The sequence below is a fragment of the Lepidochelys olivacea genome (genome assembly GCF_965140295.1).
Source record: "Lepidochelys olivacea isolate rLepOli2 genome assembly, chromosome: 17".
Lineage (NCBI taxonomy): Eukaryota > Metazoa > Chordata > Testudines > Cheloniidae > Lepidochelys > Lepidochelys olivacea.
The window spans coordinates 17,512,763-17,533,975 of record NC_140427.1 but is presented as its reverse complement, the minus strand read 5'-3'; the positions used below and the strand labels follow the sequence as shown (position 1 = coordinate 17,533,975).

Genomic DNA, 21,213 nt, shown 5'->3' with positions numbered 1-21,213 from the left:
TTAAAAAGCAGCTTCCCCCTATAGGCCAGTGATTCCATAATTGTCCACTCTTCCTGAAGCATCTGGTGGTGGCCACTGTCAGAAAAAGGGTATTGGACTAGATGGACCATTGCACCAATCTGGTCTATCAGTTCCTACATTCTCAGAAGTGATTTTCTAGCTGTAAAGTATGAGGTTGAACCTTTGGGACGACACTTTTTCAGGCTCCAGAGTTTGCATCAATGTATTTGTTCCAACCTGATACCTGCCCTTCTGCCTCTAATTTTTTTTTTTTTTTTTTTTTTTTTTAGCAGAGAAAGCCACTCAAAAGACTTATGGACATTTGAAAAAGGGAAAATATGGTCAAATATTAAACAAGTTGTATGAGTGGAATCTCCCCTTTAGGGAGAACATTATCAGAAGTAACAGCCTTATGGAGCAAAGTCCAGTAAGCTCCTTCCTTGTGCAACTCCTAGGGCTGGAAGAGCCTCCTCCTTCCCGTGTGCTAAGCCTCCTTTGGCAAGCCAGCACTTGCTAACCACCACTCCACTCTGTAGAATTTCAGTTGTGCAGCACCCACAACTGGGGCCACTCAGACTAGAGAGCTCAGCTCTCATGGGACCAAAACAATGACCAGATTATGAGAAGAGCTCAGCACCCAGTGCGTTGACGTCATCTGAAAATGTGGCCCTGCTTGTGACTGCTGAGCCCTTCTGAAAATTCTGACCTTGAGGCCAGATCATGAGCTGATGTAAATTGATGTCAGTGGCGCTAAGCCATTGCATAACATCTGAGCCTTCTGGTGCTATGTAATATTATTATATTTTAGTTGTGAGAGCATCTCTGATAATGCACCACCCCTCCTACAGAAACACACATGCTTTTCTTATTTAGAACACAGTGTAGTTCTGTGATTCACAAAGGAACTGGAGATGCTGTTTGATCCTGTTGTCCTATGGCTACTCAATAATAATCACAAACTAAACAATTGTGGGACATTTTCCGGAGTGGGACCTGTGCTGTTCAGCAGTTCCTCCGAGATGCTGTACAACCAGGTCATCACAGCACATGAGAGAGTCTGGCACAGGTGCAGGAACATGATGGACAAGGACAATACACACAACAGAGCCAACCCTGTTTGATCTGGACTCCTGCAGGTTTTCAGCTGGTGCTCCCCGCTCCACGTGTGTCTGACTGTCCTGAGAATTCCTGGTGAAAAATGACAATGCTAGATTTAAGGATTGGTTTTTAAAATTTATTCAGAGGAATTAGGTGGAGTAAATACAGGAGTTTGGGTTTTTTTGAATGTGACAATTGAAGCACAGGCTGGTATGATTTTGTTCTCTTGCTGCAATTAAATAGTGGCAAGAAATTGTGACGCAGTGTTCAGACAAAGGCCATTCACAGAAATCAGCATTAGCATGATGCAGCTGCATGGCAAACAGTGCGGATGAACGGGTATGCTGGCAGCAAGGCAGATGGGACCCAGCGGCTAGAAACATCAATAGCTGGTGCAATCACTTCTGGAAATTGTTTGTATTATACTAGCAGCCAAAGCCCTTTTGGAAGATGATGGTCATAGAAGGAGCCTGTGGGAGAGCCTGGGAAATGAACCTAGGTCTCCCAAGCCCTTAACCACAAGACTATCGTTACACTTGGTTATTGGGAGTTGAGGGTAAGATAGGGAGAAGCAAGAGTCTGATCAACTTTCTGAAAGACCTTACAGCTAAATCAATAGAGAGGCAACACCTGAAGAAGCCCATTAGGAGGGCTGGATAGAGGTGTGTGAGGCTGTTGTAGGACACAAAACTAGGGTACACTGATGAAATTGTAACACCATAAGCCTTTCTGGCTGATACAGCAGTGCCAGAGGAGAGTCTCATTCCAGTCACCAGACTGTGCATCTTTGTGAACAAGAGAGGAAGGGGACTGTGGGCAGCATTCTGCCCACAAAGGATCAGAAACATTTGTCTGGAACAAGGCCAAGTGCTAAACAGGCAATCATAAAGGCCTGATCTTATCCAAAGATGGTGCTTCATTATCTTTTGTAAGAGCTCCAGATGGCTTCATAGACTTCATTATACCATATGTGATGACCTCCCAGAGACTAAGTGGTGATAACTGGAGAGAGCTTTTGCTCTGAAAGCACAGGCCTTTAACATGTTAGCTGAATCTTGTTAGCAGTAGCAGGTTTTACTAATGACGTATCCTTGAGCAAATTTGACATGCCAATGGCATATACACCCTCTCCAGTGAATTACATCGCCTTTCACCTTCTGACACAGTCCAGCTGGAGGAGGAGCTAATCCTTAGCAAGAAAGTAAGGGCACCTTTGAAAACATCAGCACATTTCAGGAAGCGAGGCAATGCAAGGATGCTCATGCTATGGGTGGCAGAGAGCACCCAACCTTCATGTTCACATTTGCCATCGCACCTACACAGGACTGGTGTCACTGTACAACAGCTGTACAACCGTCCAAGAGTCAGTGGTTCATCATCAAGTCACCTCTGTTGAAAATGAGGTGCTCTTAAAAAAAAATCTGTTAATCTTTATTTCTGGTTAGTGGGTTACCTGAATAATCTACCTGGCTCTGAATCAGTCAGCCAAAAGCAACAATGTATTTTAGACTCAGCCAATCTGATATTCACAAAGTAAAACACAAGCCAAGGGGAATGTGTATCTGTTTAACGCCCCCTTCCCCTCCCAGATTACTCGTACAGTACTTGTGGCTCTTGGCAATCTTAAAGGGTGGTTCTGCCCTAAAAAGTGAGTCTAAAAATAGCACAGTGGGGTTCCCTATTCAATATTTCCATATAAAAATGTGCTCAGTTTGTAAGTCAGAAGATTGTTTATGAAACAAAGCTCAGAGGAGGTTGCAGGCTAGAGAGAGACCAGCTGGGGTCTGTCCATCTTGTGGATCATCCCCAGTAATAGAAGAGTTCTGTGGGCCAAAGTAGGGCCTCAAGGACATCTGTGCAGCCCCGCTGATCAGGTGTTAGTGTAGAATATGAAAGTAACGGGGCTGCACAGCTGTCCTTGAAGAAGCTATGCAAACTATATGGTAGCAAAGGGTTTGCAAAGATTAGCTTTTCATAAGCACTATCTCAGAAGACACATGCTTCTCCTCCTAAGTGACCAAGCTGTCCCCTAATGATTACGATCCCAAGGAATCCCTTCTCAACAGGGCAGAAGAGACCTGTCTTTAGAGGTGAAAAGGAAGTAGTACTAAGAAAGGCATCCTGGACATGTGCTGCCTGAAACAGAATGATTATTAATATGGTCAAAGTATCTACCCAGGGTGAAGAAAGAACACAGTTCAAGTGCTCTGCCAGGTCATCCACCACTCACCAGTGATAAGAAAAGCGACATTCAGGCAAGCCAACAATGAGGAGAAGCAACAAGAGTAACCTGGGATTGGCCACCTAGGCTCCCTTCTTTTGCAAGGTGACAGCCGGAACCCCTTAAGCCGTCTTCCTGTCATGGGAATTCCGAAAAGAAGGATCAGCAGGACAGCTTCCCATTTTGATGTCTCTGTTCTTTCTGGCAACATTGCTGGGTTGAGTAAACTCCCTTTAAAAAGCAGACTCCATTAGTCTACTGCAATCCCAGTCACTTTAAATGTCAGAGCCCAGATTCTGATTTAGTGCCAAGTTCTGGAGAATATGAGTTAACTAATTAAGGAACAAATACCAGAGGTCCGCTTAGGATGGTGGCAGGAAAGTAGTGGGGCAGAGTTTTGAAGGCCATGGGCCGAATTATTGAAAGACTACAGTGTTCATCAACAAAAGAAAAGAAAAGAAAGATTTAACTTAGGATATTGAGATTGCTCACTGTGATATTTCATTACAACAAGAAGAAAATATTAGCATATTAAAAATCATTCGTAGAGCTCTGTAAATATCCACTGTACTTTAGAGCAACCGGTTCCAACCTGCTGCCATTGAAGACACTGGGAAACCTGCAGCTGACATAAACGGTGCAGGACTAGATCTATACAATATTTCCTGTTTACAACATGAGGGCCATATTCAGAGAGGTGATGAGCATCTGCAACTCCCACTGAAGTTAATCAAAGTTTCAGGTGCTCAGCACCTTTTGGTCATACCGTAGAGAGAGCAAACAGGACAGAACCATCATTTGGAGGAGAAAGAGTCAAAAGAACAAGGCAAGAAGAATTCTTGGAAGAAACAGATTTTTAAAGAGGGCTGATCCAATTCCCACTGAAGTCAATGGAAACATTCAATGGGAGGAGCGTGGCCTGATATAGATTGTAGCTTGCCCTGAGGCAAGGGGCTAGACTTTGGGGCTGCAGTTGGCCATGAGGGCAGGTGCAGACTGAGGACTGCGGATACCCCTGGGAGGTATCCGAGTGGGGCACAGCCGGAGGGCTGTGTCCAGAAGAGGACGCCGCAAGCCAAGGAGCAACGCGGGTGCCAGACAGTACAGCAGAGCAGGCAATGGGCAGGACACCACCCACAGAGGGCGCTCCACGGCTAGGACAGAGCTAATTCCCGGAGCAACCAGCAGGAGGCGCCGCGGTGGTGAGTCGGCAACCCGTTACAACCACAATGGAGGAAAAGTAAGTATGACTGCATGTGCATGGGCCAATCGTAACTTCAGCAGAGATGCTAAATGACTCATGCCTGCAAGCACAAAGCTGCACAAAGCAAGAGCCATGGTACAGAAATTAGTCAGCAGTTACTTTGCAGAGTGTGCTCACCCTCTAGGTGGTTGCGGGAAAGGTACTTGAGTCCTTCATCGAGCAGGATAACAGGCAAGGAAATTTTCAACACGACCACCCACTGCGGCCAGCTCAGGGGGGTCACCTGGAAGATCAGCTGCAAGGTAGGAACAGTTCAATATACTTATTAATAGGGAAGGGGGGAGAGAGACAAAAATCAGACCCATTTCTGTTCGTATGGATGTGCACTGAGGTAAGAGATGTGCAAGGGACCAGGCCTTCTGGATCATATCACATGCGCAGAAGAGAGGGACTTCGTTAAAGCTTATACAGATAATGACATGGAACTTGGCAAGGGACAATAAGTATCATTACATTACATTCACTTTACAGATGGAGAAAGTGAGGAACAAACAGGGGAAGTAACTGCTGAAGGTCGGACTGCAATTCTGTGGCCGACCTAAGACTAGAACCCAAGACTCCTAACTCCCAGTCCCATATCTTTCTGAATCACAAGGCTCAATTGTGGAAACCTTTTGGGCAGGGAAGTCCCACTGAAAATCAGCAAAGACTTGAGAAGTAAAGCGTACAATGGAGTTTCCCTGTCAAAAGAACAACCCTACCAGCTGCGTGTTGTGCCAGCTGCATCACTTACAGGCATAGGCTTCACGTGGAGAATCACGAAGTGCAGTGCCATGGACATGACAATTGTCCCCAGCAGCCAGATGTTGAGCCATGGTGGCATCCTCAGCAGTGACTGGTTTTCAGACACACTGCAAGAGCGAGAGGACAGAGGTTAGATCAAATCACCTACTAAATAACCCCCTGTCCTCACAAGTATAATTTGGGTCAATCAATATATCCCTAAGCCCTCCTAATCAGTAGAAATATGTTGCTAGATCTCTGCATAAAAGCCTCCTCCAGGAAAAAGGATTACTTAACTATTACCATACATTATTCTCCTTCCAGGCTTGTTAGGCTCTGGAAATAAATATTCTTAAGTGAATTTCATGCAATATCTCTCTATTCAGATGGAGAGACAAGGTGGGTGAGGTAATATCTTTTATTGGACCAACTTTTCTAAGTGAGATTGACAAGCTTTCAAGCTTATGCAGAGCTCTTCTTCAGGTCAGCCTGCGAATAGCTGATGTCATGCTATTCCTTCAGTATCAGATTCCCAAACTCATTGGATAGGTACACATACAGCACCAAAATATTACTCATTGTGAAAGCCAATACCAGAACCTCCAGCCTGAAGTCCTGATCCATCTGTGGGATCAGAGCCAAAATTGCAAAGGGAACTATTTGCTGGTTCTGGCTCCAGATTTTACCAGAAGGGTCAGTGAGATTTCAGCGTTGTCAGATCCAAGCTTGACCCTTAGCCCGGAAAGGTTTTGGATCTGGATCCAGATATTACTGGCTTGCTAATATGACCAAAATGTCCACTAAGAGATCCAAATGTATTCACATTGCCATCTCTAATGACAGTAACATGTTTGCTTGGTTCAAACATTATTCAGGGCAGAATGCTTTATCTGATATTCCCATACGTACTGTACCTGTTGAGAGCATTGCACATCTCAATCGTCACTAGCACCGACAGAGCCATAGTGGTTGGGTAACGGGACTCAAAGATTTTGCAGTCAATGCCTTCAAAGATGGGGTTGTCCTCTGTGCATCTCATGAAGTTCCTCTGGCAGAAGAAACAGTAACAGGCATGAACAGGCAGAAGTGGCAGATTGCTGGTGGGATCTGAGCCTCAGTTATCAAAGATTCTATTAAATATTTCTTGGCTCAGGGGGGATTGATAAGAGGATATGAAGCCATTCATCTTCAGGTTTGAATCCAGCTCATCTAGTAAGTCAGTAAGTGATCATATGACAGCTTCTAGGTAGTCTATGTGAATTTGATTCATTAGTTATTTCAGTTTATTTCCAAGTGAACATGTGTCTCCATTACAAAAAATAAATCTACCTCTGCAACTTGCATTAATCATACCTGAAATGAGGAAACATGGCTTCTATTCCTTGCTCTACACCAGTTATCACATGCTTGGCAAGGCTATTTCCCTCCCCGTGCCTCTGCTTTCCCTCTCTCTTTGCATGTCTTTTCTATATAGAATGAAAGATCCTTGGGGCAAGGAATGACTCTTCCTGTTTGTACAGCACCTAGTACAATGAGGCCCTAACCTTGGTTGGAGCATCTAGGAGTTACTGCAATGCAAATAACAATAATCAGTCTCCAGAGTAGCCAATCTGGCACTAGATGCAGTAGAAACATACAGAGTAATAAGAGATTTGCTTATTTAAGGGGCCTAAAACTGATGCCTTAAAGCAGCGATGGGAAAGTTTCCCCTTCCCCAAATACCTTCACCCCACCTGATCAGAGTGGCAGCAATCAAGCGGAATAACTGCAATTCCTGCTGCACTCCCTACAAATGTGTCTCTGACTCCTCACAGTGACGTGGGTGGAGTGGGCCATCAGGTCTGGGGATACATGAGAGATGTTTCTTTAGGTAAAGTCACCACCATGCTGACCAGCTGATGGGAGGTGGGATCTCACCTGGGAGGGGGCTTTTGCCATTATTTCAGCTGACACATTTTCTTTTAGCACTTGGAAACTTTTCAAAATTTTGAATTTTTAAAAGAGGTGGACTGGCAGAAAAACAAATCCTCTGGTGATCCTGCTGGGGAGCCTAGATATTAGAGAGTTTTCAGTGGTGTTCGAGTGAAATAATCTTCCCTTCTCCCTCCCTGCCACAACTTACCAACTGGTAGAAGGTAACTTGCGGCCCTTCAGCATCATACAAGAACCACCAGGTAGCTGCTCCCACAGTTGCCAATCCAACGTACACTGCAACCAAAGAGAGAGCAGGTTGTGTAGCCCTGTAAGCACGAGATTCATTGTTTGGTTCTCGCTTGCTGTGTTATTTGTTAGCATAGGGCCCTCCGGCCCTCAGGGTTACACTGCCTTGTGCTGGACAGTGAACCTGTAGATTCCACTCTGTGCTATGGCTCTCGCTGCTCATTTGGGTAGAGGAAGAACAGCAAATTGGGAAAAGAGACCTGAACTGTTCTGACCCTCTAAACCCACACTACGCACACAGAGGGACTCCTCATATTCCATCCCAGCTCATTAGGAGCCTGGAGCAAGAATTCTGAAAACACTTGAACCTGAGCCTGTCTCCCTCCTCTCTCTCCATCTTGCATTGCCACAGCTTCACCTCGCACCCTACTAAGGTCTCTCCCCCTGCCCTTTCTTAAACAAGATCCCTTCTGCCCAGTCTGTGCAGGTACTTTACTGTAGTACCGGAGCACCTCACGGTCATTAAGAGGAAGGGAAGCGATAGCCCCATTTTACAGATGGGGAACTGTGGCACAGGGTAGAATAAGTGACTTGTCCAAGATCACACAAGAGTTCTGTAGCTGAGCCAGGAATTGAACCCAGGTATCCTGAATTCCAATCCTGCGCCTAATCCACTAGACCACCATTCCTATTTGCATCCTTTGTCCCGACAGTCACTACAAAAATCCACCCACCCCAGGAGGTGGGGACCCTCCTGCTCCCTGCCCATCCCCTTCTGCACTCTGGCCTTCTGTGTGATCCCAAAGCTGCTATGGGCTCTCTGTCCCGCCTTTGCTCTCCATGCACAATGCCTTCTCATGCTGCTACCTAGGCCGAAGATAACCATAGGTAATGGATGGGTGGGGACTGGGGTAGCTCAAACTGGGAGCCTGGCCAGAAGAAAAAGATGGCTCCTAGCAGAGGCAGCCAAGTGTGCACACTGCAAGAATCCCAAGCTGGCCCGGTCATTGGACCAGAAAGTTCCCTTGCTCCCACCACAGCAACCCCAGGACTATTGAAGGTAAAATATCTCTCAGCTATTGCCTGATGTCTGACTGAGCTGATTACACTCTTCCAGTGCCCTTAATCTTAGAGGAGATGGATTCTTTAGGGGTTGCCTACTTTGGGATGTATGAGGAATGTTATGTTATGAGGAATATATTTTCCCTGGATATTGTGCAGCTCTACATCTCTCTGCACTGTGAATAAGCCTCTCCTCATTACTGGAGATCACTATGGACCCATCCCTCCGGACACACACTAGTCAGCAGTTGTTTTAAGCCAAGGTAATACACGGCACTTTGTCCATTCATGGCACTACATCTCTAGCCAGGGCCTCTCACCTCCAATGGCAAGGTAGCGGAAGAAAAGCCAGCCACTGATGAGGGGCTCTCTTGGGTTGCGGGGAAGTTTGTCCATGATGTCTAGGTCAGGGGGGTTGAATCCAAGAGCAGTGGCAGGTAGCCCGTCTGTCACTAGGTTCACCCAGAGCAGCTGGACTGGGATCAGAGCTTCAGGCAAGCCCAGGATTGCAGTCAGGAAAATACTTCAGGTGAAAAAGACACAACCACTCTAGGTTAGATACATGCCAGGGAGAGAGAGGATTGTACTTGTACAATTGGAGTGTGAGCCAAAACCCTGGGTCCAAATGCCCTCTAAACATTGGTGCTGTTCAAAATCCACACCTGGATTTGGATTTTGAAGTTCATCCCAAAGCCCCAGATTCAAACACCTCCAAACTCTAGGGAATTTGAAACTCAGATCTGAATGTTGCAGTTTCAACCCATCTCACCACTGGGGACCAGACTCGTAAATTTGCATAAGAAGCCCATCAGATGGCATCTCAACTGTTCAATGTGCTTTTTGTCACCAGCACAGTTGTCCCTGCTGAATTTCTGACATAAGGGGTTCAAAAGTTAACTCTGCAAGCAATCAGTACCTGGCCAAGATTGCTGCAGAACACAGTGATTTGTTCTGAAAGCCTTTTTCAGGAAATTGTTCACAGTAAAAGAAGCCGTGAGCATTGTAATGGAGTCTCTCATTTACCCCGTCAGACACAAATATCCTCACAGGAATCTATCAACACCACGCTGGAGTTGCATAATGATGCACTTATAGCAAGCTACAGCACTTGTCACTTAAGGATCAGCATATTTGTCACACCATGGTATTTGATCATATCGCAGTGTTTCATGGTGCTTCCTTTATTGTGCTCAAAATTGGAAATACTGTAAAATAGCCAGAGGTTCCCACACCACATCAAGGGAAAGGCTGGCTTTACAGTAGCAGCTGCTGAATTTATAGAAATATGAATGAAAGTATCCGTGCCGCTTTTAACTGAGGCAGAGAGCACGGGACCTAAAGTGGTGCTGCTATCTAGGCTCACATCCTCAGTGGATGTAAATCAACATAGCGCCATTGCTAATCTGATTTACACCAACTGGGATATAGCTCCAAGAATCAGAAAGGACACTTCTGTCCTGGTGATATTTCTCATCCCTCCGACTATCCTAGTGTGAGGTGTGAACTGGAAGCCCTTACCAGACAACCTCTCCAACGTTAGAAGAGATGAGGTAGCGGATGAACTGCTTCATGTTGTTGTAGATGGCTCTGCCCTCCTCAACGGCAGATACGATGGTGGAGAAGTTGTCATCAGACAGCACCATCTCCGCTGCTGATTTTGCTACGGCTGTACCAGAACCCATGGCAATGCCAATCTCAGCCTTTTTCAGGGCTGGGGCATCATTCACTCCATCTCCTGTCTGGAAAAAGCATGGGTGTTTTATTAAAGGACATTTTATAGAAGGAAACGGCCTAGGCATGAAGCTAAGGCTACGTCTACACTATGAGCTAGGGGTGCGAATCCCAGCTTGCGTAGATGTAGTCAATGAGAGCTAGCAGGCTAAAAATAGTCCTGTCGTCATGGGAGTACAGGCAACGGTGCCGCGTATGTACCCACAGGGCTCAAGAGGGTTTGTACTTGGCATGGCTGCCACTCGCCACTGCCCGTGCCACCACAGCTACACTACTTTGTTTAGCACGCTAGCTCAATGACAGCTAGGGTGGGTATGCCTACAGGAGCTGGGAATCACACCCTAGCTCAGAGTGCAGGCATAGCCTGAAAACCAAGTCTGGGTCACATGAATTCATGTGTGTTTGTTGGCAGGACTTCTACCTATTGAGTAGTTCTTAAAACAGCATCACTTGGCACTGCTGTGGTGCATTTCCAAGCGCTCTGCTCACATTCGGCTTCACAACAGCTCTGTAATGAAGGCATGTATTATGATGGCCCATTGTATAGATGGAAAACTTAAGTGTGTTCCTCCAGGCTATACAGAGTAAGTAGAAGAGCTAGGAACAGGATCCAGAAGTCCTGGCTCCCAAACCCTTGCTCCAAACCAACGGACAACACTAGGGCCCTGCAAATCTGTGGATATCTACAGAAATTTGTGGATCGGATAAGGATACAAATTTTGTATCCACACAGGGCAACACTCCTACTCTACAGCTCAGACTGGGACCTTGAAGTCCTGACTCCCATCCCCTGCTCTAGACAGTCACGATGATGCTTACAAAGTGATTCATATGAGTAAACCCACATGAGGGGCCCTGCAGACAACTCACCATGGCTGTAATCTCATGGAAGGACTGTAGGTATTCGACTATCTTGGACTTGTGAGCAGGTTCGACTCGGGCGAAGCAACGGGCCGAACGGCAAGCCTCCCGCTGTGTCTCCAGGGGGAGATCATCAAACTCCCTGCCGGTGTAGGCCTTGTCCGTCACATCCTCCTTCTCTGAGAAGATCCCAATCCTCCGGCAGATGGCCACGGCTGTGCCTTTGTTGTCCCCAGTGATCATTATGACTCGGATGCCAGCTTTCTTGCACATCTCAATGGATGACATCACCTCCTTCCGGGGAGGGTCCAGCATCCCCACGCAGCCCACGAAGGTTAGGCTAGTCTGAGAGCAAGAGAAGAAGAAACATGTTAACACTCACTATGCACCTCCCCTCCAGGGTCAGAGCCATGTCGTTCTCCCTGCTTTTAATTCACCCCACATAGGGAAAATCTAAAGATGCTGGCAAGTTTTCCTCTCTAATGCCCTGATCATGTTTCCATTACAGCCAATGGCAAAACTTCCACTAACTCTAATGGGAGCACAAACAGGCCCGAAAGAGTATCACCCTCCATTTAAAATAATTCAGCTGTAATCCTGATTTGTTCTTCTTCAGGGAGCTTCCAGTTAACATACTGTAGTGGGTTGCTATTCACTGCATTCTGTTCAGGTTCTTATGCCATGCCCAGCACCTTAGTATCTGCATGCTTCCTGGGAGTGCATAAAGGCCTAGATTCAGCAAAGCACATGCGCACATGCTCAATAGGCTGCAGGTTTAAAACAAACATAAGGAAGTGCTTCTTCACACAACGTACAGTCAACCGGTGGAACTCGTTGCTGGGGATGTTGTGAAGGCCAAAAGTATAACCGGGTTCAAAAAAGAATTAGCTAAGTTCATGGATCCATCATAGATGTTCATAGATCCATCAGTGGCTATTAGCCAAGATGGTCAGGGATGCAACCCCATGGTCTGGGTGTTCCTAAACTTCTGATTGCCAGAAGCTACGACTGGACAACAGGGGATGGATCACTCTATAAATTGCACTGTCCTGTTCAATCCCTTTAAAGCATCTGACAGTGGCCACTATCAGAAACAGGATACTGGGCTGGATGGACCATTGGTCTGGCCATTCTTATGTACTTGAGTCAATGGTTTCAAGTCAATGGGTCTTAAACATGTTTAAGTGTGGTTTTGCTGAATTGGGGCCTATGCATCATGACTAGCATCTGTCACATGGTTCTTGGCAGCTATGGTTTACAAGAGAACTATTGGGCTACTTGGTTCTTCAGTAGAAACTCTCAGAGACCAGTCAGAACCATCGAGTCTGTTGAAACTTCCAATGGGACATCTGTAAGTTGATGGGAAAACTCAGCAGAAGGCGGCAATGCATTTGCAGCCAGCACGGTGTGTTCCTGGAGGGGCAACGATCAGGACTAGGAAGCAAAATAATTTACATGAGCAGAAAGGAGACAGAAGGCTCCCCAGCTTGGAGTTCAGCGCACCCCTGGCACATGGAGCCTGGCATTTCCAGAGCATCCTTCCCACTCTGCCTCCCAAGCAGCTGCTCTCAGAGCCCTTCCCGTCAGCATCTGTGCCAGGGGAAGGAGACCTGGAGCAAACCCTTTATTTCCCAAGAAATGGCTCCCACACCCTGTCCCGGGGGTCACTTTTAACACTTCCTCACCTCGTAGTTAATGAACTTGGTCGAGTCTTCCAGCTGCATCTCCTCTTTCTTGCAGGGGGTGTCCCGGGTGGCCAGAGCGAGGCAGCGCAGGGTGTCAATGCCAGTCCCCCATTCCCGGATCTTGGACAAGATCTTCTCCTTAGTGGAGAGCGTGAGGGGGACCTGTGTGGTGCCGACACGAACATAGTTGCAGCGTTCAATCACACTTTCAGGGGCGCCCTTGGAAACAAAAGGAACAAGAGTCACTCACACATACCTCCTCGCAACCTAACTTCTTAGCAAAGCACAACCAAGTGAAAACTTCCGTAACCATCAACAAAAGCCCATTTTAAACCCCTGGGGTATTCAGTGCATTCTGCAGTCACTGAAAACAGCACGTCATGGAGTGCAGACTGTCTCAGAAAAGGAGATAATATGTTCAAGAGACAAAACCACCATCCTGAAACTAAGGTGATGTACACACTATAGCTTATGTCGATATAAGCGAGGTCGTTCAGGGGTGTGAATAAGCCACCCCCTGAGCAACGTAAGTTACACTGACCTGAGCGCTGGTGTGGACAGCGCTCTGTTGGCGGGCTTGAGTAATTCTCTCCCGTCGGCTTAGAGTGGCTCCACTACCAGTGCTACAGTGGCATTGATGCCGCTGGGCCACTCAGTTTCCACAGTACGCATCCGATGAAGTGAGCTGTAGCTCACGAAAGCTCATGCTCAAATAAACTGGTTAGTCTCTAAGGTGCCACAAGTCCTCCTGTTCTTTTTGTAAGCTCTGTAGTATAGCCATAGTCTGATGAGCTCACTGCACAGGTTCTTCCTCAATATCCTTAGCTTCCACTAGGTGGCACTCTCTCGTCAGTGTTTAGAGACGGTGAGGCCCACAGAAAGCTTCCGTTCTCCAGCACCACAGGTTCTGTGCCGGGAAAGGGGATGGCTGGTAAGATGGACTCGGTTTAAGTCACTAGAACGAAGAATCCAGACTGAGGGAGAAATCAGTCTAGTCTTAAAGGGACCATCTCCACAGCTTGCGGCAGCAAGTCTCAGAGCCTGGGTCAACAGCCTTGGACTCATGCAGCTCAGGCTACCATGCTAAAAATAGCCACGTACAGGCTGTGAAGCCTAAGGACAGGGGTGGGCTTCAGAGCCTGAGCTGCAGCCCGGCTATTTTGAGCGCGGCAGCTCAAGCCCTGCATGCCCGAGTCTGTTGACCCAGGCTACTGCTTCCTGTGCAGACTTCCCCTAAATGACCTGCATGTTTCTCTGAATTACCTGCCCTGGTACCATAATACTGAATTCAGATTTGGATGGAGGCACGATCAATAGGGCTTGAGTCCACCGTTGGACTCTAATTCCTCAAACTTTTGATAGTGAAGACACTTGTAACAAGCCACCCCAAAACCTCAGCTGTATTATTGCTTCAATGAGCCAATTATCCCTCCCTCCTGACCGTATCATCTTGTCCACTAACTGAAATCCCTCCAGGCCATTAGGAAAATAGCCGACAGGTGACAAGTGACATTTGCTTTTCCATAAGGTTGGGACTGGGAGGAAAGACAACTTGGATAACCCAAAACGCTGGGTAACTGATCACAAGCCACCATGAGGGAAGTACAGTGGTTTTCCTGCATTGAAATAAAGCTTTCCAAGCTGTGTCTTGCTCTCGAGCCATCCAACTACCCTGCACTTTCAGGAACTCTGCTATCTAGGACAACCTGAAGCCCACAATGATATCCAGAACTTTTAACTTAGTGTGTTCACCCTTTGGGGACTGAACACATACAGCTTCCATCAGAGCTGGCATTTCCTAGATGGTTGCTCATTCTAGGGACTGAAGTTCCACCCTCTTTATTAAAGAGGATTATGATGGCTTTTAATATTAAAGCATATTCCTGCTCTGAACTGTACAGGTGCACATAGGAAGAAGATGATTGTTGCTATTAATATTACAGTAGTACCTAGAGGCTCCCAAAGTGAGATCAGAAACAATTCCTGCAGCATCCCAGGGATACGCTAACTCCTTCCCACCCTCACTCAGCGTGGGGAACAATCACAAGTTCTCCCACACAGACCCCTGCACCAGGCAATGCAGCATATGTCCGTTACCTTGACAAACATCTTGCTGCCAGCAGGTGTGTGGCTGGAACCTACAGGAGTGCAGTAGACAGACATCGATTTGCGGTCGCGGGAGAACTCCAGGGTGCACTCTTTCTTCATCAGCTGCTTGATCACCTGTGGTGGGACAGACGTGCCAAAAGGGTGCAATTATGGGGTTGTGAACTTTCTAATGGCTAAAAACCGAACACCCCTGGCCCTTCCCCAAGGCCCCGCCCCTTCTCTGAAGCCCCACCCCTTCTCCATCCCCCCCTTCCTCCATCGCTCACTCTCCCCCACCCTCACTCACTTTCACCAGGCTGGGGCAGGGGGTTGGGCTCTGGCTGGGGGTGCAGGCTCTGGGGATGAAGGGTTTGGGGTGTGGGAGAGGGCTCCAGGCTGTGGCAAGGGGTTGGGATGCAGGAGGAGGCTCAGAGCTGGGGCGGGGGGGATGCGGGGAGTGAAAACCAGACGCCTGGCAACCCTATACAATTAGCTCTGTCAAATGCAGACAAAGAGACTGGCAATGGCCAGGCCCTACTTGATTTTATTTAATGGACCTGATGAGTCAACACACTGCACAAGTCAAAAATAAATGCACAAACTCGTCAGGGCAGCTTCTGTAATTTAAGCAACAATAGGAAAAGCATCAGAGGGGACTTTCAGCCCCATAGCTTTCCCAAGGTAATTTAGCTGCCTGCAGGTGCAACTGCATCCAGCTGCTTTAACCTCCTTTGCTCCTTCAATCTGAGCTCAAGTGGCACCATGAATTGACTCAATATTTGGAAGTGAAATGGATGGACCATCAAACTCTCTTCCTTTGCAGCCACTTTGTACTGGAATAGACTCAGTCCCATGCTAGAAAAGCACTGCACTCAACACTTTACCACACTGGGTACTAATCAACAGGTACACAAATATTTTAACTTCAAACCAAACGCTCTTGTTATCAGAAAGGCTCAGTTTTTCCTCTTCCATTACTATGGTGACAGAAGCTGTGTGTACGCGTACACACACACACGTACGTTATGGGCTAGAAGATCAGCTTATATTATTGCCATTGGCTTCATATTTATGAGCTGGTTCTATATGCCTATCACTCCTGAAGCCAAAACAGTCATTTTAAGTTCTGGTTTGAGGTCATGCAGTTGTAAGATTGGGGCTTTTTTGGGGGTGGTGGGAAGGCAGTGGTATTTAAGGTCTTTCCAAAAAATGACTGCCTAATTTGATTTCAGTTGCAGCTACTGTAATATAGAGAGGGGGAAATACATAGTGTTCTCCTCCAGTTTTAACCTTATGATAAAGATCAAGACATTTAAAGCCTGATCCAAAGCCCACTGGAGTCAACAGGAACCTTTCCATTGACTTCAAAAGTTCTGGATCAGGCCCTTGACAAATTAACTTTTCCTCCCCTCCCTTCTCTGTGCATGCTTTGAGCTATGCATTTTCCAATTAGGCTCCTCTGGGGACAGGTTTTGCACCCGACAGTCTTGACAGGCAGCATGTGGCAGCTTAGCATTAAAATTCATTTGCACAAAAAGCATCTTGCACATTTTTTTTCTTCCAAGTTTCAGAATGGAAAGACAAAGATCTGCGACATTAGTGTGTGGTCATGCCCTTTTATGCACTCAGGCTGTGTTTATAAGAAGGTTTTGCATTTAGTGTATTGTGACTTTGTATTTTAGGGATGTTATTTTACACACACACACACGATTTTAAAACAAAATTTTATTTATTTAAAGCAAATTTATTTACACACACATATGCATACTCGCCACCTGTTTAGACCATAACCGATCTTATTGCATTTGCTATTTTAAATAATTTATACAGCTGAGATTCCAGCAAGATAGTCACTAGGCCTCATTAGATCCACTCCTGTCTGAGCTTCAAAGGTTTATGAACACTTCCTCTTGCATGACCACTTAGTATTATGCCAGACAAATCTGGCAGTTGCTTGGCCTTGGGAAAATAAAGATTTTATCCCACAAAAAGCTATTTATTTGACAGGACTTCGGGGAAAATCCTGAATGTGTGTTTCTGGGAGGCTAGTGAGGGGATGTTAAATGACTGTCCTGCTGACTTGATTTTTTTTTTTTTGCTTGGCTGAATTCATTCATTATTTGTCTATGGTTTGTTTTTTCTATTGGATGGTCATCATTTGCAATTGTAAGTCTAATCATGAGGACACCTATAGTGGTGATTATTTACTTATTTAGATTTAAACAACAATAAAAGAGGGTCAATTTTCCTGCCAAAAACCCCTTCCCCCGTCTGTGCAAAAACTTGCAGGCTTATAGCAGAAATTGGTCCAACTCCATTAAATGGAAGCTAGATGCAAAAGAAGCTTCCCAGTTTCGTCATGACTTTCACACCACCTCTTAAGACACAGAAACCCTGACTACACTTGGTTTATTCCTCTAAATCACCCACCGGTTCAGCTCCACTGGCAATAGATAGCATCAGTGGGAGCACTGCCATGGACCGTGCTCCAACAGATGTATGATACAGAGCTGCTCTGAGCTGGGTAAGACAACATGGTACTTAGAAAACCAGCAGGTGGCGGGTGCTCTGCCTAGACCAGCACACCCACTGTAGCTACTGTGGTTCAGCTCCATCATGGAAGCAAAGGGATGAATTTTTTGTTTTATTTTTATTGCAAAAGCCTAAGGTAGACATGGCCACCATTTTATGGCAGATCTAAAGGAGCACAGTGCATCCCATTGGTTTAGACAGACACTCCCAGCTCCATACAGTGCATCTAAAGGAGCACTCTGTTCAGGTGCCTTTGAACATCTAGGCTGATGATCATCAAAGCCAACTAAGGGATTGCAAATTTCAGCCCTGTGGTGTAGCCGAAGGGTATTTCTACGCAGGAAGCGCTGTGCCTGGGCTAGCCTACATGAGCTAGTTTGAATCAAGCTACTGCGGGTAACAGTAGTAGTGAAACCAGTGCAAGCTTTGGAGCTAGCGAGCTGAATGCGTACACAGGGTCCGAGCTGGGCTTGTACTACTGGTGGCTAAAGCTGTCCCAGGTACCACTGTTATCCTAGAGTCAAGCTAGCTCAGGTAGGCTAGCCGGTGCACAGCTTTTGATGTGTGGACATACTCTGTGACACGAAAGCAAGATTTTCAGGTGGGCTTAGTGGCTTTGGGTGCCCAATTTGAACCATTTTTAAAGGCTCTGATTTTCACTTGCACGTTCTGAAAACCAGGCACCTTTACAGAGTCTACAATCACTAGTTACTTTTGGAAATCCTGGCCTGGGTGGTGAGATGTTGTCTTAGGGTGCAGGTATCCCATTTCCTTTGAGAGCTCAAGTGGTTGAGAATCTGATATAGGTCAGTCCACTCCAACCTCTTATTCTGGTAACTCAGGGAGAATTCTTGCACAAGCAGCCATGCAACTTCCCTCTGCCCCTTCCCTCACTCCACAGGTTTTGTCCCTTCATCCTACTCACAGAGTTGCAGGCACTGGCTCTCTCCACCTTCGAGAGGTTGCTTGTATCAGTGTTGAAGACGTTCATCTTTTCTACCAGGCAGGTCAGGGCTGTTTCAGTTGCTTCTCCCACCTTCTCGTAGGCTTTTTTTGACTGGCCAGCAGGAAGAAAGGAACGCAAACATTCAGTGTAAAAGAAAAACATGAGCTGTGGGACCAGTCTCCTAACCTGCACAACTAAGTCCAGGATGATTGTATTTACTGCATTGTTCTTGAGATTCCAACAGCAGCGCTCTCACTCTAGGGCTGCCGTTGGAGTCAACTCAGACTGTGCATTAAATGCTGAATATTGTAATACATGCTGACTTGCTGCTCAAGTCAGAATAATGCTGCTTTGTGTTTGTGTAACAATCTTCCTGTAAGGATGATGCACATAGTTTTGGGGAATACTTTCAAGCCCAGCAAGCTTTAGTTCAGGCTCAACTGATGCCTGAAAAGTTTGTTCCTACAAATACATTGCAGGGGGTGGGGAGTGCAAACCTCTGTATCTGTGCCTCTGGCCATCTGTTCTGCACCCACAAAGGTGCAAGGATCTGAGCTCAGGCATAAAATGAATGCAGGTGCAATTTGTACTTGCAAAAGGCAGGCCACTCTTCTGAAAATCGTAAGAACATAAGAATGGCCATACTGGGTCAGACCAAAGGTCCATCCAGCCCAGTATCCTGTCTACCGACAGTGGCCAATGCCAGGTGCCCCAGAGGGAGTGAACTGAACAGGTCACGATCTAGTGATCTCTCTCCTGCCATCCATCTCCACCCTCTGACAAACAGAGGCTAGGGACACCATTCCTTACCCTCATCCTGGCTAATAGCCATTAATGGACTTAACCTCCATGAATTTATCCAGTTCTCTTTTAAACCCTGTTCTAGTCCTAGCCTTCACAACCTCCTCAGGTAAGGAGTTCCACAGGTTGACTGCACGCTGAGTGAAGAAGAACTTCCTTTTATTTGTTTTAAACCTGCTACCCATTAATTTCATTTGGTGGCCCCTAGTTCTTATATTATGGGAACAAGTAAATAACTTTTCCTTATTCACTTTCTCCACACCACTCATGATTTTATATACCTCTGTCATATCCCCCCTTAGTCTCCTCTTTTCCAACCTGAAAAGTCCTAGCCTCTTTAATCTCTCCTCAATGAGACCCATTCCAAACACCTAATCATTTTAGTTGCCCTTTTCTGAATCTTTTCTAATGCCAGTATACCTTTCTTGAGATGAGGGGACCACATCTTATGCAGTATTCAATCCACCCATGCATAGTTCAGTTCCACTCAACTGAAGGGACAAAGCAGCTACTGTCTCCATTACACAAAGGTAAAGGCTACAGTCCATTTAGAAGCTAAAAGGACCCCCTGCAGAGCAAACAAAAGCACAGAAATTTGTGCATGTCCGCTGTGTCTAACACAATATATATTTAACACAACAGAATGGGGCACTCTATAGGAATGCCTTGGCCAATGCTATCCCAACCTATGCATGCAAAGTAGGCCATGGGAACAAATTTGATATGGACACAAAACTAACTACTTGACTCCATTACTTTATGCTCTCTCCTCGTGTGCATGGGGGAGAGGTGTCTTTAGTTATTGCCAGCAGGAACATCTTTAAAAAACGCTCTGTGCAGTTGGTTTGGCGAATGTGGTAAGGATCCAGCACACTCACCTCGTTATAATCCAGAGAGGAGTCATTGCAGAGAGCACAGATAGTGGCTAGTTCCACCAGGCCGTCATACTGTCCACACCGAACGGGCTTGTTATCCTTCAGGCTGCAATTACATGGAATACGTGCCACAAAAGAGGCCCAATGAGCTAAATGCATCCCTAGTATAGCCCATTATAAGAGAGAAGTGCACTGTCTAAGTAATTTTTAACTTGTTCTTTCCCTATTTTTGCCTCTGATCCTACCTAATTTTCACTGGCATTCACAATATGTTAGACGTCCAATCATGACTAACCTTTTTGGTGAAAACCAAAACAAAAATGTCATTTAGCACTTCTGCCATTTCCATATTTTCTGTTATCATTTCCCTCCCCCCACCCATTGAGTAACAGGCCTACCCTGTCCTTCCTCTGGCTTCTAATGTATTTGGAGAATGTTTTCTTGTTACCCTTTTTGTCTCTAGCTAGTTTAATCTCGTTTTGTGCCTTCACCTTTCTAATTTTGTCCCTACATACTTGCTTATATTTATCCTTTATAATTTGATCTAGTTTCTACTTTTGGTAGGATTCTTTTTTGAGTGAAAAGAAAAGATCACACGACATGTCATTGTCAACCAGGTTTGAACAGCGGAGTTAGTAAACATCCGAAGAGAAAGATTGCTATTCCAGTAGCATAGGAGATCTGGATTCAAAAGCAACCCTCCTTTTTCTCCAGGGACAGCTGGAATGTAGCTGTGTTTAAGAGACAGCTTGTTTGGTCTCAAAGGAAGGTACCAGCACTGGTCTCTCAAGGGTCTGTAGCTAGTCAGGGCACAGATTAGTAACCTCAGATGTACAGGGGGAATGAAGGGGGCTGCAAACCTCGCCCTCATTGTTGAAGGCAAAGTACAGCAACAGTGATCCACACACAAACACATGTTCTGACCCAAAGCTTCAGTGGGCGTTAGTTCAGGCCCACAGAAAGGATAAGGGAAGATTAGAAAGGGCAAAGAGATAAAGTAAAGGAGATAGATAGCAGGATATGGAACAGCATGAAGGTTGAATGTCCCAAGGAGTTCAAGATTTCTGCATGTATCCATCAGAGCCCAAGACTGGTGGGAAAAACCTCCCATCCACCCCAAGCAATTTGTCCCAAGAGTTGTGCGGCGCAGAACAGTGCACACAAGG

At 46.1% G+C, this 21,213-nt stretch overlaps 1 protein-coding gene across 3 annotated transcripts in view; it reads right to left on the bottom strand.

Moving 5' to 3' along the window:
• ATP2A3 (ATPase sarcoplasmic/endoplasmic reticulum Ca2+ transporting 3) overlaps positions 1-21,213 on the bottom strand; it is a 136,331-nt gene that overhangs the window by 12,986 nt on the left and 102,132 nt on the right. The window contains exons 10-21 of one of the 3 annotated variants that reach the window (XM_084650817.1): positions 20,051-20,153; positions 18,351-18,482; positions 14,903-15,028; positions 12,806-13,024; positions 11,130-11,465; positions 10,047-10,267; positions 8,849-9,051; positions 7,429-7,514; positions 6,221-6,354; positions 5,317-5,434; positions 4,701-4,818; positions 1,101-1,188 (exon numbers count right to left, since the gene is read on the bottom strand). In XM_084650817.1, coding sequence (XP_084506943.1) covers positions 1,101-1,188; positions 4,701-4,818; positions 5,317-5,434; positions 6,221-6,354; positions 7,429-7,514; positions 8,849-9,051; positions 10,047-10,267; positions 11,130-11,465; positions 12,806-13,024; positions 14,903-15,028; positions 18,351-18,482; positions 20,051-20,153 — 1,884 coding nt within the window. The remainder of the gene's footprint in view (positions 1-1,100; positions 1,189-4,700; positions 4,819-5,316; positions 5,435-6,220; positions 6,355-7,428; positions 7,515-8,848; positions 9,052-10,046; positions 10,268-11,129; positions 11,466-12,805; positions 13,025-14,902; positions 15,029-18,350; positions 18,483-20,050; positions 20,154-21,213) is intronic. The other 2 variants (XM_084650818.1, XM_084650819.1) reach the window with 2 other exon arrangements.